The sequence below is a fragment of the Engystomops pustulosus genome, chromosome 4 (assembly GCF_040894005.1).
Source record: "Engystomops pustulosus chromosome 4, aEngPut4.maternal, whole genome shotgun sequence".
Lineage (NCBI taxonomy): Eukaryota > Metazoa > Chordata > Amphibia > Anura > Leptodactylidae > Engystomops > Engystomops pustulosus.
The window spans coordinates 83,679,473-83,698,686 of NC_092414.1; the positions used below are offsets into that span (position 1 = coordinate 83,679,473).

Below are 19,214 nucleotides of genomic sequence, written 5' to 3' on the forward strand. Positions count from 1 at the left end.
GGTTGACAAATTGACCTTGCCTGCCATTAGTAAAGACTTGGTCTCCTCAACGGTTCCATAAATGTTAAGCTTTTTGTTTCATGTTACTTGCTTCCCCTTTTATATTCTACATTCTGTTACATCCTACCAACCCTCCATCCCTGCCTTTTTTTTTCTTTCCATTTCATTCCTGCCTGGTCTTAACCTTTCACTACATTTAAAGGAAACCTACCACTTGGGATAGGGCTTATAAGCTGGACATGCCGTGCACCAGCTTTAAACAGTTTTAAAGCGTTTTAACAGTTTATTAATGTTTATATCCTTACTGGCTTTCCCGCACCGGGGTCCGCGCTCGGCGCACCAATGCGCGCGACCGTGCGTGCATCTGAATAGGAAGTGGTAGCGCGCATGGTGCGCCGAGCGCGGACCCCGGTGCGGGAAAGCCAGTAAGGATATAAACATTAATAAACTGTTGAACGCTTTAAAACTGTTTAAAAACATAACGGAGATAAGCGCCGGCACCAGCTTACCCTGAGCTGGTGCACGGCATGTCCAGCTTATAAGCCCTATCCCAAGTGGTAGGTTTCCTTTAAACATACAATGTTATGCGGGATGGAGACTGTATGTATCAGTATAGTTTTTTCTTTACTTTGCCAGTAAATTTCATGTTTCTATTTCATGTTATCTCAATAAGGCATAATCATGGTCGGATGTTTAATTTGCTCACTCTCAAGAGGGAGGGGAAGAGGTCCTGGGCGCGAGACCCTTAGACTGACAAGAATTGGATGGTGCGGCAAGCCCAACCTTTTTTCCCCTTAATAGGTTAACAGGCTGACTACGGTAAACTTATTTCACTACCTTAAAGAAAGGGGAAAAAAAACATGCTGAGCCACAGAGCAAGTCTATAGCCCGCAGAGAATAACTATAGTTGTTACAGGATGCCTTTTTCCCCTGAATGTATTGACATAAGGATCTGCAATGAACAAGCTCGGTTTGCGTGTGGGTGGCACAGGCATCAATACAGCATCTAGTAAGAATGTGCACTGTAATGTTCATAAATTATTGAAACTGTTATTGTAAAAATCTTTCCACTGTTGCATGTTTTATGAGACCGTGTTTTGGATAATATTAAAAGTAACAGTGAATTTATAAAAGAATTTTGATAAGTGCCATACTAATGATGGTGGACAGAAAAAATACCACCGATATTCTGACAGGTTCGCTGTAATAATAACAGAGCATTTGGTGTGACTAGGGTGAAAATATGTAGTAACAGGGTCTATGTGGAAGCAAATAGTGCTTCACAGAATTGTACAAGGCACCAGCACTCACCCCTCTGACATTTCCAAGTTTACGTTCTGCTTCCAACTTATCTTTTTTTAGAAGTTCACACATTTCTTTTAAATTAACTATTTGATCCTAAACAGGGAAAAACATTGCGTTAGTAGAAACATACTACACAGTTAACTTTTTTTTCTACCAATCAGGCATCAATAGAAAAAAAATAGTAGCACAAAAGTCTAGCCGGCAGTAATAAATTATGGTTTTCTAGTTCGTATATATGAATGGGTGCTGAGGTTTTCCACTATAAAGTTGATTAAATGGGTTGTCCGGCTATTAGAAAAATTTAGCAGCAGGGCTGGGAAGGGCTTTTATTTAAAAAAAAAAATAAAATAAAGCTTTACTCACCTCCTCAGTCGCTCCTGGTGTCCCGTGACGTGCTCAGTTGTAGCTCCAACAACTTCAAGATGACCTGGCATGCGAGGTGCCCCATGCAAACAACTGAAGGACCCTAGGGCTGCCTGTGCTGACTTTCGATTAGGCCAGACCACCCATTATACAATAGATCTAATGTGAGTGTCCCCTTGTGGGACAATTTAATATTAAAAAAAAATTATATCGCTTTTTATAAAAAAAACACAATATAAGTCTAAAAAGAAAAACAAATACTGTAATGTCGACCCTTAAAAAAAAAAAAAAAAAAAAACACAGTTCACAACTCAGAAATTCCAAAATATTTCATATCTACCATGAGGAATCTACTATCCAGGATTATTAAATTACAGATTAGGACAGGAATATAAAAAAGTTATATCTTGTAGAAGGCCATGAGAAAAAAAGTAAAACTGCCTGGTCATTAACATGGTAAACTGTTGCGGAGAGAAGAGTTGATGAGCTTATGCCCATCAGTATTAGATACATTAGGTTCTGGCTCTTGCCCATGCATGCTCTACTGAAAACCTGCGCATGTGCCCTTCAGAACTGTAATGATAAAAATACAAAAGAGGAGAAGACATTGAATGGAATGGAAGGGCACAAGTAAGACCACCACTATGTTCAGACTCCTCCAGACTGAGCCCTCCAATCCAAAATGTATCAACTTCCCAGTAAATATTTCTTCAAATTAGGATATCTTTTAAGATCATGCATCCATGTCCATACATAAACTTCATACCTTTAAACGTGGCAAGTCTCTGTTCGCCTGTTCCATTTGGAACTGCAGCTCCACATTTTCAGCAGAGAGTCTCAAATTCTCCTTCTGTAGTTCCATCTCTCTGCTGGATGGGTCCTCTGACCCTACACCTGACGTCTAACAGGAAAAAGCAATCATTTTAATGCAAGTTAAATAATTTCATTTTCTAAGTTGTCTATACAATACATTGGGTTTCAGGTATGTTCAAGACACAACTAACTAAATACAATTGTAAAGGATAAACTAAGTCGCCTACTGCTAAAGGATAAACATGAGGGAGGTTTTGTATTGGAAGACTCTCACACCTGCTGAAGAACGTCTGAACCCATATCCAGTTTAACAGTGTAGTCCTCCTCACATGTGTCCTTTATACTTAGATTTGACTCATGTTTCTTAAGGTTAGAGCAAGAATCCTGCTGATAGTTATGTGTAGTAGGATGACTTTTGGCATTAGAAATTATCAGGCTTCCACAGTTTTTCATAGAATTCAATTTTCTCAGCTCTTGCTCTCTCATTGCTGCTTTTGGACTTGATTGTCCATCATTATGTCGGTGGTCTTCATCTGCTTCTTGAATTGTATTTGTCCTGCTGGGTTTGGTGGAGGAGGTGTCAATGTCACCAATGGACTCCTGCTCATCCATGGCTTGTGTACTTCCAATTCCTGATGCGTCACCAAGCCCTGGTGTTGCCGTCGTGCTGACTGGAAGTGATGTGGGCTTGGAGGAGTGTGCCCCGCTGGCAGATGCCGAGGCATCTCCTGATCTTGGTGAAGGTGTGTTGCTGGCTGGTGGGGTAGTATCTGGAGTTCTAGAGTTTGTTGCATTTTCTGTTCTACTGTAAACACACAATTCTTCACCCAAATCTGAAGCAGTTTCACTTCCGGCTGTCACAGATACATTATCTGGGTAATGTAGAGCCGGGCAATGATGTAAGACATCCTCATGTTCTACAGCATTCGTCTCCATGTCCTGTCTTGTGCTAGAAGACAACTTTTTCATATGCTCCTCAAAGTCATCTTCCGACACAATGGTTTTCTTCTCCTTTGTTCTTTTAAAGAGGCTTCTCTTTGTCTTAGGAGTCACTGTATTTTTTGGTCCACAGGAAAGAAAAGCAGACTTTTCTGCATCTTCCTCTACATTCTGAGATATGACAAGTATCATTTTGTGTACAAAGAAAAGAGAAATTACAAAGCATGTACAGGACAAGATGTTCACATCTACCATATTCACTGCCTGTCATTGTCTTCAGCTTCTCAGGATAATGGACTTGTGATTGATAGAATCTGTGATGTGATGGGGGATGTGTGGTGCTGGTTACATAAGGGATAGTGGGACATAAAATTATCATGCACATAAAATGTATAATTCAACAAATCTGTTCATCGGAATAATCTTATTTGCCTGTATAGTAGGATTACAACATAATGTGGATAGATATAGTTTTCATGTCATCTTGACTTATTCCATGGGTCATATGTTCTCCCCTCCGTGGTATAATACTTTATAATAAAGTATTATAGGTTTATTCAGCATTACATCTGCCTGGTCAGTCTACTCTTTAAAGGGATTGTCTACCTTCAGCAAATAATTGATATTGTTTGTGTTATGACAAGTTATAGCCAGGGTCCTTCAATTTCATGGGCAGTTCACCAATAACCTATGACTTTTTTCTTTTTGCCTAGATCTGATAAATCTCAATGCATCTTCTTTATTGAACATGGGCTGACTTATGTTCGTATATGACGGCATGCTGAGATGTATAGGTAGACAGCAATACAAATCAACAGAACGCTCTGTGAAGTGATATCACAATACTTACAGAGGGCCTTGATAGGTTGTCTCTGGAAAGCTGGCGTTCCAATACCTGAAGCTTTTCTTGTAGATATTGATTTTTTAAGTGCAGTTCATCCACCACAGAATCCCGAGGTAAAGCCTGCTTTGTTCTTTGGGAGAAAAAAATCAAAAGAAAATAAAATGACACAACGGATGAATAAAATGGAATCTACTTGAAGTCTCTCTAGTGCTGCTTCTTCCCTATTGTATTAGGATCTATTGTGACTTCAGTGTTTGTGGACTTGGTTTCCCCCTTTGTATTTTCTTTGCACGTATGTATTTTATATGTGCATAGGTTTTGTATAGACATAGTTTATGTGAGACTAAAACTATGACATGGATGAAAGATCCAGATTTAAACCAAGATCTAAATTAACTTGCAACTATCAAAGGACTTTACAAGTTTTATATAAAGAGGAAAAAGCTAAAATTATAGTATATAATTATTAATATAATAATTTACAATTTATTTTATCTATTTGCAATGTAATAACTTCCCCAAATAATGTTGTACTTTGTTTAACTCTATCATCACTATATTACCCAAGTACAAAGGACCCAGTATTTACTCATAGTGTGTCTCCTACGATTAAGCTTGTGTATGGGATAAATTTGAGCACTAAAGGAACTTAGAGAAGATTGACCCCTTGTGTCTAAATATTTCAATGTGCTTAAAGTATTTATGACATTCCCTTATTAACGTGAAACAGATCAAAGTTAATGGGAAGGGGAATTCTCTTTTTTTTTCCCTTTGTATGGTTTTGGGTATGAACTGTAGTGTAGAGTTGTATTTCAATGTTTGTAGTATTTTCTTGTATCTTCTTTTTTTCTTTTTATGTCTTGGGAATGAATGTATATGCTTTTCTTAAAAATGTTAAATAAATGAAAATTTCAAAAAAAAAAAAGATAAGAATGACTTTATTCATCCCAAAGGGAAATTGTTGCCCTGTGGTTTACAAAAAATCATATGAAAACAAACATAGTTGAGACAACGATGGGCATTTTCTTTTTGTAGCATTTCACAGGGATTATATTGATCACACTTTAGTACTTTGTAATTAAAAATGTTAACTGTATTAGTGAACAATGTGTACCGTATAGTCTAGTGCGCCTCATATATGAACCATACTTACAGACAACAGCTGCCTTGAACTGTGCACAGGTCTGCCACATGCAGGTCATTCATCCTTATAATCAGGTAGCCTTATATATGAACCTAGACGTTTTAGCAGGTATTTATTGATGGTGCGCCTTATAGTCATAAAAATTCTGTATATACACATATATATAAATATATATAAAAAAAAAATAAAAAAAGTTTAGCAGCAAGTTTATCAATATAATCCCAGTGAAATGCTACAAAAAGAAAATGCCCATCATTGTCTCAACTGTGTTTGTTTTTCAGTGTTTTTTTGTAAACCACAGGGCAACAATATAATAACAATCCAACATTTTTAAAATCCAATTGTCACATACACCAAAAAAAATTTGGCTAGGGCTACAATTGTTAAAATACAATTCCGACCTACATACAAATTCAACTTAAGAACAAACCTTTAATATAGTAAGTACGACCCTAATAGGGTCACCCATATTATATTTAGAGGGAACCTGTCACCAGGAGCCCCTTTTCTGGGTCCCTCATGTCCCCAAAGAACATAGTTTTACTATAAAAACTCTTTGGCAATGTGTAACTGACTTTTTCTGAAAAAAAGATAAGTTAGGTGAAAGTAACCTATAAAGGTAATGTTTTAACCAGATATACTCCTGAGAGAATTGCGCAATGAAACAGCTCTGTAATGCATTGATTTAAAAAAACAAACAAACTCCCATTTCCCACACATTCCCCCCCCCCCCCCCCCCCCATTGCTTCCCCCCACAGGACGCCATATATTTCTACTCCACTCCTCAGTGACCATTCCCAGGGACTAGGGACACAGCTCTGCATACAGAAAGGTAAACTTTGATCTACCATATCTTTTTTTTTTTTTTCAGAAAAAGGCAGTTTTAGTATAAAAACTCTTTGACAAAGTGTACACTATGCTCTATGGAGACACTATGGAGCCAAAAAAGGGCTCCTGGCAACAGGTTCCCTTTAAAGAAAATGTATCATCAAATTCAAGCATGGTAAACCATGGACACTTAATCATAGATCCAGGCACCATGACTGTAGTAATGTTCTTATATTTGTTATCCATTTCCTCCTTCCTACTGGAATTAACTTTTAAAATTATGCTAATGAACCAGAATTACTGTGGGTGTGTGTGTTTCCAGAGCCCCTCTGTGTTGTATCTTCTCAGGCTGTTATACTGTGTCACCTTCTGCCCCCTCAGCACTTCATCTGCTCCCTCAGCACTTCATTCTGCCTATTGTCATCTCACTACAGCAGTGGACATTTAAGCACACAGTCAGAGTGGAGAAGTGCTATTGCATAATGTAACAGCCTGTGAATCTGCAACATGGAGGGGCTCTGGTAATTCCCCCAGGAACCCTATTGGCTAATTAACATAATGTTAAAAGTTGATTTTAGAAGGAAGAAGGCTATGGATAACAAATATGAGAAGATTTCTACAGTCGCGGTGCCTGGATCTATGAGTAACTGTCCCTGCTTAACTTTGATGCTAGTTATCCTTTAAAGTCTCTTGTTTGCGGTTGGGTGACCCCCGAGTAGGAGGACCTGGGACCTTTTGTGACACCCCGCTGGTTTATGGTGAATGGTGGGTCCATGCACTCCTGACATGTGGCTCCTATTGGTTGAACAAGAGACTTAAATAGTGTAAGAATAATAAGTGTGGCCAACCCATTGAATTAATTCTTCTTGATAAATTCTTCGATTAAAACCTATAAATGACCAAAGATTACTACTATAGGTTTTAGTAAAGAAGTAATTATATTTTATTGCATTTGTTAAACATTATGTTTTTTTTTTGGTTTAAACATGTGCCGCTATCAAGCCTCAAAGCCTTCTGTGTTCAACTTAAAAAAAAGTTTGGTATTTGTCTTCATCCTTTGCTACAAGGTTAACAATAATATATTTCCCTGCCTGTGTGCAGAGGTTAGGCCTTCCCAACCAAATGATTACATTGTGCATCCATGTGTAATGCCTCTAATTATCTCAAGAGTCTCCAGTAGCCTCTATTCTTCAGACATTAACCTGGCAAATTAATTCCACTGATGCATTGAAGCTGTTATTCTTAAACCAATTACAACAAGAAAGTCACATTTTTTAACAGTGTGTATAATGTGCGCAGCGACTTCATGGGAGGGTCAGAATATATCACATTTAATTCAGTGACCTTTGCACAAGTTTCAGATAATTGAAAATATACAAGCTAGATTATGGAATATTACTGGCCTTATTTATGTACCATATATACTCGAGTATAAGCCTAGTATAAGCCTGTGCTGAAAACCCAGGGCCCCATCTTATACTTGGGTCGGCTTATACTCGAGTATATACGGTACTTTTTAAAAGATTTTTTATATATGGCCCCAACTGTCATAGACAAATGATTGTATCATCAGATGGTCCTAGCTAGGCCTGCATACTACCAGTTTCACAGCTATTATTAGAATTCAGTGGACTTCTATGCTGCGTACTGGGAAGCTGGAAAATAAAATTCCAAAAGTGGTAAAATTGGCAAAAACACAATTCCGTCACATTCTTGTGGGCTCAGTTTTTATGACTTTCACTGTGCTCTCTGTTAGTGATAAATTCCTCTACAGCGGCCATCTTGGACCAAGAGAAGAAACATCGGCCATTTTAAGTCTTAGCTGGGGGTTATGCTGACCACTGTTTCGCTAATGTCATGATTCAGCCATTTCTGTGTAACCTGCGTGTAAAAGTTTCGCCTTGACACTTGTTATAGATGATTGTCCTTAGGCTAGTTCTTCCCCTTATCTTGTTTTGGTTAGCAAGAAAATTTTGGAGTCATGCTCAGCAAATTCTGTAGCTGGGATAATATAAACATGTCTGTGAACAAGGCCTGAGAAGACAGTGCACGATTTATTAACCTTTTCAGGGAATGTCCTGGTAAAATTCATTATGGCCAATAGCATAGCAGTATTCTATCTCCTTGTCACGCCCCTTTTTCCTGATGACTCTGTATTTGATATATGCAACTGGGCACTAATAAACTGGGGGAAGATTCTACATTCACTAAGAGACCGATGTATCTTGGGTTTCGTACTCTCGACTTGGTACAGAACAGTCATGAAAAAGTTAATTTGAAAGTCACCTTTACAACTGAAGTAAGGACTGTTTTGAGTCCTAGATAAAAAATCTCCAAATGAGATGTGACTTTATTCTTTGGTTTGGTAAGATTACTGTGATAGCAAACTTATATAGGTTTTATTGTGTTTTAATTCATTTTCAAAAATGAAAACCATGTGTCCCAAAAAAATGGTTTCTCGATCTTTTGGCGCTAATAACTTTTTCATACTTCGGTGTACGGAGCTGTGTGAGGTGTCATTGTTTGCGAGATGAGCTGGCGTTTATATTGCTACCATTTTAAAGGACTGTGCAACATTTTGATCACTTTATATAAAATTTTTTATGTCATGTAAAATGAAGTAAAAGTCACGTTTCAAACATTTGGGTGCTATTTTTTACGTCATAGGTTTCACCGCCGGGAATAACCACTTTTATATTTTGATAGATCAGACATTTTGGGACTCTTCCATACCTAACATGTTTGTGATTTTTACTGTTTATTTAGTTTTAGATCAGTTCTAGGGAAAGGGGGGTTATTTTAATTTTTTTTTACTATTTTTTAAACCATCTAGGGTTTTTAACCCTAGAGAGTCTGATCATTCCTACCATAAACTGGAATACTACTATCTTGCAGTATATGGTGTTTTTACATTGCATTCATTATAATTTACCACTGGCACATAGTAACGAATCTGCAGAAGCCATACAGCCTCAGGTTTAACAAAGACATGTCATGGCAACCGATCGCCACTCCCCGATGATGTCACAGGGAGCGGTGATATCAACAAAGATCGTGGAGCCCACGCACTGGCGTCTTTGAAATGCCGGTGGCGGCGATCAAGGGGTTAATACTCTCAATCAGTGCTAGCACCGATTGCGATTGCTTGCTGCAATACCCCGCTGCGTGAGCCCTCTTCATACAGCATTACAGTTTTTTAGATCTCCGCTTGCTGTCCTCCTACAGAAAGCTTCTATGTCTACTTGCAGTGGATAGAAATGTGATGCCACACAGGTGCACGGCTCGAGAGATCAGAGCTTATAACGGGCCGTGCACCTGTGTGACATCACATGACCAGGGACAGATTTCTATCCACTGGAAGCAAACACAGAAGACAGTAAGCAGAGACCTAGAAAACTGTGAGGAATTGATGGCGAAAATTGGAAAAATATAACTGTTCATTATACAAACAATAGTATTTCGTTACGGAAACCGGACAACCCCTTTAATGCTACTCAGCTAAAATAGATACCAGGGAACAACACAATTATAAAAGTTATAAAATTACAGTAGTATAAAAACTATTATTGTCATCAATAAGACTGTCTGATACAGTAGCAAAGTGCTTCCAGTCAAACAAAGAAAATCATGTCAATGTTCAGACTTGAGAGCACAAAATTAATACAGGTAATTTATATTTCTTGATAATGTGTACTGATGGATTCATTTTATAACCATGCATGACCTCAGTGCTACTTGATACATATATATAGCTGTGGGTACAACTATGAATTAAGGGTAAAGTCTACCGCAAGACATAAAAGGTCATATAAGGAAATGAAAGGAAGGGTGAAGACAACGACACAAGCTCTTTAATACAGGACACAACATTTGAAGGTGTCCCTATCATTTCTTATTCTACCGAAACCATTTATTAACCCCTTCCCACCGCAGCCCTTTTTCGTTTTTGCGTTTTCATTTTTCACTCTCCACATTCAAAAATCTGTAACTCCATGCCGTGTACTGGGAAGCGGGAAAAAAATTCCAAATGCAGTGAAATTGGTAAAAAAACGCATTTGTGCCGTATTATTGTGGGCTTGGATTTTACGGATTTCACTGTACACCCCAAATGACATGTCTACTTTATTCTTTGGGTCGGTACGATTGCAGGGATACCAAATTTGTATAGGATTTATAATGTTTTCATACATTTAAAAAAATTAAAACCTCCTGTACAAAATTTTTTTGGGGGATTTTGCCATCTTCTGGCACTGATAACTTTTTCATACTTTGGTGTACGGAGCTGTGGGTGGTGGTGTTTTTTGCAGATTTTGATGACGTTTACAATGTTATCATTTTTAGGACTGTACAACCTTTTGACCACTTTTTATAGATTTTAAAAAAAATTTTTAAATGGCAAAAAAGTGCCATTTTCGACTTTGGGCGCGATAGATCAGGCATTTTCGGATGTGGCAATACCGAATGTGTTTATGATTTTTACTGTTTATTTATGTTTATATCAGTTCTAGGGAAAGGAGGGGTGATTTGAATTTTTAGGTTTTTTTATTATAATTTTTTTTAAACTTTTTTTTATTTTTACCATTTTTCAGACTCCCTAGGGTACTTTAACCCTAGGGTGTCTGTACGATCCTATCATATACTGCCATACTACAGTATGGCAGTATATGGGGATTTTACTACTCATACATTACAATGTGCTGATGGCACATTGTAATGCATGGGTTAACCCGAAGTAGCTTCGGGTCTTCGTGAGACCCGAAGCTACCATAGCGACGGATCGCCGCTCCCCGATGACGTCACGGGGAGCGACGACCCACGGAAAGATGGTGGCGCCCGCGCGGCTGCCGTCTTTTTGAAGCCGGCGGGACCTTTGCCGGCGGCGATCAGCAGTAAAACACCAGCGATCGGTGCCGGCACCAATTGCGGTTGTTACCGGTAAGCCTTTGCTGCAATATGCAGCAAAGACTTACCGGCTATGGAGAGGGCTCGGCCCGCGAGCCCTCTCCATGTACCGGGACCCAACATGTGATGTACTATTAAAGTAATTAAAGGGGTTGTCCGAGTTTAAAAAAAAAATATATATATATGTGGCCGGGAGGGGGGTGACTAAAACAATAAAGATGTACTTACCTCCGGTGCCCTCCGGTATCCAGCGCTGCTGTCGCTCCGGTCCGGGCGCCATGTAAACAAACATGGCCGCCGGAGCAGCGCTGGACTCAGCTTCCGGCCGGCCGTGGCCGGGCACGCCTATCCGTCCCTATACACAGCATTGTGTATGGGGGCTGGAAGGTTGTCGGGTCCGGCCGGAACTGAGTCCAGCGCTGGATACGGGAGGGCACCGGGAGGTAAGTACATCTTTATTGTTTTAGGCAGCCCGCTCCCGGCCACATATAATTTTTTTTTAAAACTCGGACAACCCCTTTAATATTAAAGGATGTTACACCTTGACATGGTGTCGCCAGTACGTGCAGTGTTGCCAGTACGTGCAGTGTCGCCAGTACGTGCGGTATGGCAAATACGGTGCAGACAGACTAATGCCTCATGTTCGAGTTCTCCACATCCAAATGGCTTCATCTTTCTTGCCAGTCATTCCCCATAATGTTGGCCACTGATCAGCACAGTAATGGCAAAGAGACTAAGCGGATGTATACTTTTAGAGCAATATAACAGTGCATGGATCATTCAGAAGTGATTAGTATTTAGCAATATGTGTAAATGGTAACTATATGAATACAAACAGCTCTTACTTCATGTATGAAATTTCATTTTCTAATTCCGTATTCCTTTTCCGGAGTTCTTCAATTTCTCTTTCAGACTCTACTGCTCTTACTCCCACTACTTGATCTGCAGTTACCCCACGAGATTTTAGTCTCTTCTGTAGTATTATTTTCTCCTGGTCAGCTCTAAGATATAGAATACATACATTTATCATCACTTACATGAAGACAATCAGTTACCGGTGAAAGAAAAATAACTACCAATACCAAAAATGTATATATATAAAAAATGTATATTCAAACATCACAAACGTTTAATTGCTCTTTAATCTTTATATAGCGCCATCATATTCCGTAGCGCTTTACAAATCATAGGGGACATATACAAATAAAATTCTACTTTACAGAGTACTAACAGTCATTTGGAACCATAGATTACACAGATGCTTGTATTTCTCAATTGCAAAATATAATATCTCTTGACTGCTAGTGGACATGCAAGTTCAGAGCTCAGTAGGCATCCCCCTTTGTAAAAGTGAGCACACCTAAGGCCCTATACTTCCTTTCTCTCACAATAACTCGGATGTGAACACTTCAACTAATCTTTTAGTAACATGCTACATGTGAATAATACTGAACAAAGAAGAAAGAGGTATTATACTTAGGGATATTATAATGCACAAGTCTTAATGAATATGTAACAAATAATATAAAAACACTTAAAAAGCCTATAGAAAGGTTATAAGTAACTAACAATTCTATGGAAAACAGGCCGGTGGTCAAATGTGCGAGAGTCTAGACCATAGGAAACAAAATACTGACCTGCTCACACCATGGATACCTCTACAGGTAAGAGGTAATGCATGACTGCAGCATGAGTATAAGCATAGTGTGTGATTGTGGTTAGGTATCCATAGTGCAGCAGTTGTAACATAGCAATTGTGATGGTAATAGGTTACAATAAAAACTGAGTCAACAGTTTTTTTTTTCAATCAGGTTGTAGTTAATTGATTTTAAAGTGAAACAAAAGAAGCGTCTGGTTTCAGAAATGCAAATGGAATTTGCGTAGAGAAATTCATATTTTGTTAAAAGCACCTATCATTTACTCAATACCAAATATTATAGTGTAAAACAGGCATAGGAAGACATTTTAATGGGCACAGATATTTCATCACATAAGAAAAATAGCTGTCCGGTGATTTTTTCTGCCCTCTCCGAGCAGCATATGAGGAATTGCTGACCTATACATGTGAGAGACACAGACATCGGCTACACCAGTGCCTGACATGTTCTGCTATAACACATGTCAGACACTGACATGATTTTAACCCACAGCCTCTAAACTCCACCTGCAATAGAGAGGGAGATCCATTAGGCCAGTGATGGCGAACCTTTTAGAGACCGAGTGCCCAAACTACAACCAAAATCTACTTATTTACCATGAAGTGCCAACATGGCATTTCAAGCAGTAACTTATTGCAACAAGTTCTTCAACATTATTCAATTGTATTGGCTTTCCTAAGGCCACCAATACAGTTGAAAAAAGGTGGTCAAATAAATTCAGGCCATTATTGTAGCTTCTCTCCAAGAAGAATGGTGGGTCGAGCAGGATGACCTCCAAAGACAATGCAGTTCTGTCAACGCCTTCTCACTTTTCCTGCAGTTTCAAACAGCCAATGAATTGTCGCTTTAAAATAGCGCTGAGAGCAGCATCCCTTGGGAAGCTTGGGACTTCAGGAAGATTTGGTGGATGTGGTCCTGTTTGGTGAAATTGGGGCGATGGACTGAGTGCCCACAGAAAGGGCTCTGAGTGCCACCTCTGGCACCCATGCCACAGGTTCGCCAACGCTGCACTAGGCTATTGGCTTAGTGGTTGTCAATGGGAGGATTTTATGTAACTAAGAGTTTTACTGTTACACTGTGACACAGGCTCCATGCACTGGTATATACATCTTCTCAGAGATTACTATTGTAATTATAGAGACAACTATTATTATTATTTTTATTATCATTCTAGACGATGATTATTATTATTATAGTAATCTCAATAATGATAATAGTAATCTCAATAATGATAATAATTTCAAATCATAATAAACTCAATAACCTCAATAATAATAATAATGATAATAAATACCGGTAATAATAATCTCAATAATAATAAACTCAATAACCTCAATAATAATAATAATCGCAACAATGATAATATCAATAATAATAAACTCAACCTCAATAATAATCACAATAATTATAATATCAATAATAATAAACTCTAATAATAATCTCAATAATAATAATAATCGCAATAATATCAATAATAATTTGAACAATAATAATCTCTGAGAAGATCCCTCTCTATATACCAGTGTGTCACACTGTAACAGTGAAACTCTTAGTTACATAAAATCCTCTCAATGACAACCATCAAGTCTATAGCCTAGTGGATAGAGGCTCTCTATCTCATGTGGAGTGTAGAGGTTGTGGGTTCAAATCCCCGTCTGGGCATAAATTTATTTAATTGAATTAAATAAATAGCTTGTGTCTATGGAAGCTCTGGGAGATGTAGACACCGTATGTGGACAGATAGAGATGTCTCCCTGATAACCTGGTCCCTGCTCTGGGCTAACTCCACACATCTCTCAATAGGATTCCGTGCCATTTAGAAACGCAAGTTCTTGCTTTGAAAGTATATACTACATGGGACACAGAGCCGGGACAAACCCAGCCAGTGCTGGACCTGGAGGGAATATCTAGGACAATCTCCCAGCTGCCCGTGACAGTGGGGCAGAGGCGAAAAACAGAGACTGTCCCGCCAAATCCGGAAGGGTTGGGAGCTATGTACATGTTCTGCTATAACATGGCTGCCTGGAGCTGTTGTATCTCTCCTATACACACACACAGGCTGCAGGGGGCGCGGCCGCCAACACCAGGAAGTACATAGAGAAGCCAACAACAGCATCATTATACAGGCTGTCAGTCAAGCATTGGGGGTGTGGCTGTGCCTCCTACTCATGAATAAGCTGGACAGCTGAACATGATAATGATTCATTGGACCTCTCTCAGGTCATTTGCATACAGCTTTATGACAATGAAGGGAAAGGGCTAATGCTTTCTAATGGAGGTTTATGGAAATATATTAAGTTTTGGGGGTTAATTTGCCTGAAGGGTTCTCTTTAAAGTACAACTATGAAGTATAAAAAAACTTTTGCCTAACTCTGCACTAAGCAAAAATAAGCAATTCTCTAATTTACTATAATTGGCTATCTGCAGGTGTTTAGCTGCTAGCAGAGGTTTTACTTTGCCCCCCCCCCCCCCCCCCCCAGGCTAATCTCCATTTGCCATGCTGTCTAGCTGCAATGGGAAACTGTATAGTACAGCTAGAGACCACAGGAGGCTTGTTGAGATGGTCTGTAGGGTCTGTAGTAACATTAGAAGCATTATACATACCAGATATATCTAAGGATAGGAAGAAGCCAGCAGCATGATACAGTTATCATTGGAATTATTATAAAAGGTTCTCTCCAGCTGTGCTAACACTATTTTTTGCTTTAAGTCATGAAGATATATGATTGAGGGTAATATGCTGAGCTCTGTATATATTGGAAAGAGCAATATACTAGTTTTAAAAGGATATTTGCAGACCCCCAAATTAGCTATAAAGTTTTAAAGTAGAGGTTTTAACAGAATAGATCATAGCTGACTTTCCTGGTCCCTTTTCACACAGGAATCAATGTGCACTGCCCATCTAGCCAATCACTGGCAGCCTGTGGGGCAAAGGATTGGGGGATTGAGGAGATGCAACTTTTATTATGTTACAAGGCCCTGTTCAACAACTTTTCAACTATTTCTCGTGGGAGAAAAACCCCCTTTAAAACAATGTTAAAAAAAAAGCTGTTCACAGAACTTACTTGGAGTAAAGGTCTTTGAGTGTTGTCAGTTGTTTTGTCAGAGTCTCAACCTCCTTCTCTTTATCTCTGAGCTTGCTGCGCACTCCTTCTAGTTTACTTTGCCATTTTTTGCCTTCTTCCCACCGTATAATCTCTTCTTTAGAGCTCTAATGCAGAACAAAAATAGTCACTAGTTATTTTTTTGTAAAAGATTTTTTTGAGTTTATATGAAAAATGGTAATCATAACAATCTTTATTTATATAGTACCATCATATTCTTTAGTCCCTTTAAAGATTATGGGGGGGGGAGGGGGGGGGACAAATAAAATAAGGCAAGACAGAGTAAAAACATAAATTATACCGAACAATTTGAGTAAGGACCCTGCTTGCAAGAGCTTACAGTCTATGTGGGAGATAGCGCCCCCCCCCCCCCCTTCCGTGCCCGGCCAGATACATCAACTTAAGTTAATCCCAATCATTGCTGCCCTTAACACACAAATTGACATAACCTGTAGAGAGAAGGCTGAAAAAGAAGGGAAAGGGTGCACCTGCCCTGTTATGCTGAAATGCATAAAAAGGAAACATTAATAATAGTGGGCATTCATATTTCTCTGGATCAACACAGTGGAGTTATAAAGTGGATTTCATGGACTATGTCTCTATTCAACCTAATCTATTATGATACCACAATGTCTAGAAAGTTTAGATTTAACTCGGGATGTAATATGGTGGTAGTTGCATTTTAGGACGACCTTGCAAATATTACATCATATTTCATAAACCAGTTGTGTACCATCAGACATGATTCACATACCCCACATACAGCAGTCAGTAAATGACGGCTAATAGACTTTCTGAACAAACCTTATCTTCATGTGCAGGTTTTCGCTCCGATTCTTCCGTTTTTTTCTCCAGCTCCACTTCTAGTCTTTTAACTTTCTTCTGAAGTTCATCTATCAGGCTCTGTTTACTTTCCAGATCTGACTTACTCTGAAATAGAGATATTCAAAATCCAGCTTTATATTTACATAATGAAGGAGGCTGAAATCCGAAATAGACTTGTTTGATGTCTCCTTGAGAAAAGGCAGAGCATAAAACACAGCAAAGGCTGGGAATTAGATTTTATATATGTAAAGGGTTCTTTATGCGGCTGAATAAGAGAATAAGAAGGTATTAGCAGTCAGTTAAGGATTTGGAAATTGTCATACACCCTCCTATGAGACTACATTTATTGCAATCATTATTCTCATTACAGCAGTAACATGAACTGAGTCCTCATGTACACGAACATATGCTGCGCATGGGTCAAGGCCACAATGTAGCATGCTGCCGTCCAGAAAGGTGGAGCTCTCCTCACCCACCCCTCTCCATAGGGTGCCATGCAGCAGCACCATATTTCCAGCAGAAGATAAAGCATGCTCTTTCTTTTTACCAGCAATGGCACAATATGGTGACAAATGTGTGTGCTCACTGCAGCCCCTGGCTGCTTATTATTCACCCCTTTGTCCCGTCCGGTATGCTCAGACAGCGTGTGATGTCAACCGGCTGTCTGGAAATCTCGCGCATGTGTGCAGGTTTCTAGTGCGGAGACAGAGGGGTGAAAAATAGGTAGCCTGGGGGCTTGCATAATTATGGAGCTGCGGAGCCATGAGGCACTCTGGTGACATAAGCCTGAGCGCCTCCGGCTAATTTGCATATTTTTATAAAGTCATTTTCTCAGCAGTAAGGGAACCCTGGAGTTAGCTGGAAACTGTGCCATCATCCCCTAGAGCAGTGATGGCAAACCTTTTAGTGGCCGAGTGCCCAAACTGCAACCCCAAACCCCCCTTATTTATCGTGAGTTGCCAACCAAAAATTAAAGCAGTAACTTATTGCTCCCTGTTCAACAACTTTCAATCATATTGGCCTCCTGAGGACAGCAACACAGTAGAAAGATGGAAAATTTTCATAATTTTAGCTTCTTTCCAGTGTCCCTATGTACAGAGAAAATCGTGGGGCCAGCAGGAGGTCCTCCAAAGATAATTCGGCCCTGTCTACTCATTCTCCCTCTTCCTACAGTCCCTAGTAATGAAGTAAGTATCAAAATATGACTGAAAGCAGCATATTTTAAGTTGCTTGGAACTGCAGGAAGATTCTTTGAGTTCTGTCTGGTGTGCTGGGGAGATGGCCCGGGTGCCCACAGAAAGGGCTCAGAGTGCCGCCTCTGGCACCAGTGCCATAGGTTCGCAACCACTGACCTAGAGGTATCAAGCATGCATAAGAGGACAGTCTACCACCACTAATCTGGTGGTTGATGTCCTTTAACACTAAACTCTGAAAAGTTACATATTTATGGAATAACAGTAACAGTATTTTTTACTGTCAAAAACATCCTGGTGATATGTAACTTTGTTAATAATGTTAATGGACATCTACCACCAGGATGACAGATTGTAAACCAAGCACACTGACATACTGATGTGTGCCCCCTCTGCAGGATCTGCTCTTCTATAAACTTCTTGTTTTTAAGGAAAAAAAGGCTTTATAAATTATGTAAATGAGCCTGAGGGGCCTGGAACCCCTCCAGCTCATTTGTATAATATTAAAAGCTTTTATTGTAAAAAAAACCAGGGCATAGGAAGCGAAGAGGAGAGCAGATCCTGCCAGAGGGGGCACACACCAGTATGTCACTGTGCTTGGTTTATAATCCTTCATCCTGGTAGATGACCTTTAACCCCTTAGCGCTCAGTGCTGTACTAGTACTGCTCGGGCTCCCGCTATTAGTGCTCAGCGCAATGCTAGTACAGTGTAATGCCGGCATAGGGAGTCGCGGGCTGTCAGCGGTAATTTACGGCTGACATTCCTGAGTAACACCCGCGGTCGGAGTGGGTTCCAATCGCGGGTGTTTTTTGTTTGTTTGTAATATTTCTTTATTTGTGAAATTGGGAATTCTTACAGAAAAACATCATAAAAGAATGAAAGTTCTTCCTCGCGACTTCTGCTTCTTGAAGGAAATCTACCATCATAATCCATCATGACAAACCAAGGACACTGACCCACAGATCCAGGCACCGCGACCGTGGCAACCGTCCCATAAATGCCATCCATAAATGACCACCCTCATTCCAAATCAACTCCCAATATTATGCAATGCGATTAAAAAACATATGTACTCCAGAATGATACTGTTGCAACAAGAAATGTACAACATGTCCCGCAAAAAACAGCTCTGTAGCCAAAAAAGGAAAAATGTTATGCCACTTGAAAGACGGCGATGCAAAAATGATAGATTTTTTCCCCTCATTAGGGTTTTATAGGGCAAAATTAGTAAAACATAAGAAAAAATATTCATGTATGGTATCCCCATAATCGTACTGACCCATAGAATAAACATA

General features: G+C 39.4%; 1 protein-coding gene across 3 annotated transcripts in view; it reads right to left on the bottom strand.

Annotated features, from left to right (window-relative positions):
• The window catches only part of CEP290 (centrosomal protein 290), a 101,177-nt gene that overhangs the window by 12,765 nt on the left and 69,198 nt on the right, over positions 1-19,214 (bottom strand). For 2 of the 3 annotated variants that reach the window (XM_072146523.1, XM_072146521.1), the window contains exons 40-46: positions 16,705-16,830; positions 15,862-16,007; positions 11,984-12,139; positions 4,271-4,394; positions 2,758-3,591; positions 2,435-2,569; positions 1,312-1,398 (exon numbers count right to left, since the gene is read on the bottom strand). In XM_072146523.1, coding sequence (XP_072002624.1) covers positions 1,312-1,398; positions 2,435-2,569; positions 2,758-3,591; positions 4,271-4,394; positions 11,984-12,139; positions 15,862-16,007; positions 16,705-16,830 — 1,608 coding nt within the window. The remainder of the gene's footprint in view (positions 1-1,311; positions 1,399-2,434; positions 2,570-2,757; positions 3,592-4,270; positions 4,395-11,983; positions 12,140-15,861; positions 16,008-16,704; positions 16,831-19,214) is intronic. The other variant, XM_072146524.1, reaches the window with a different exon arrangement.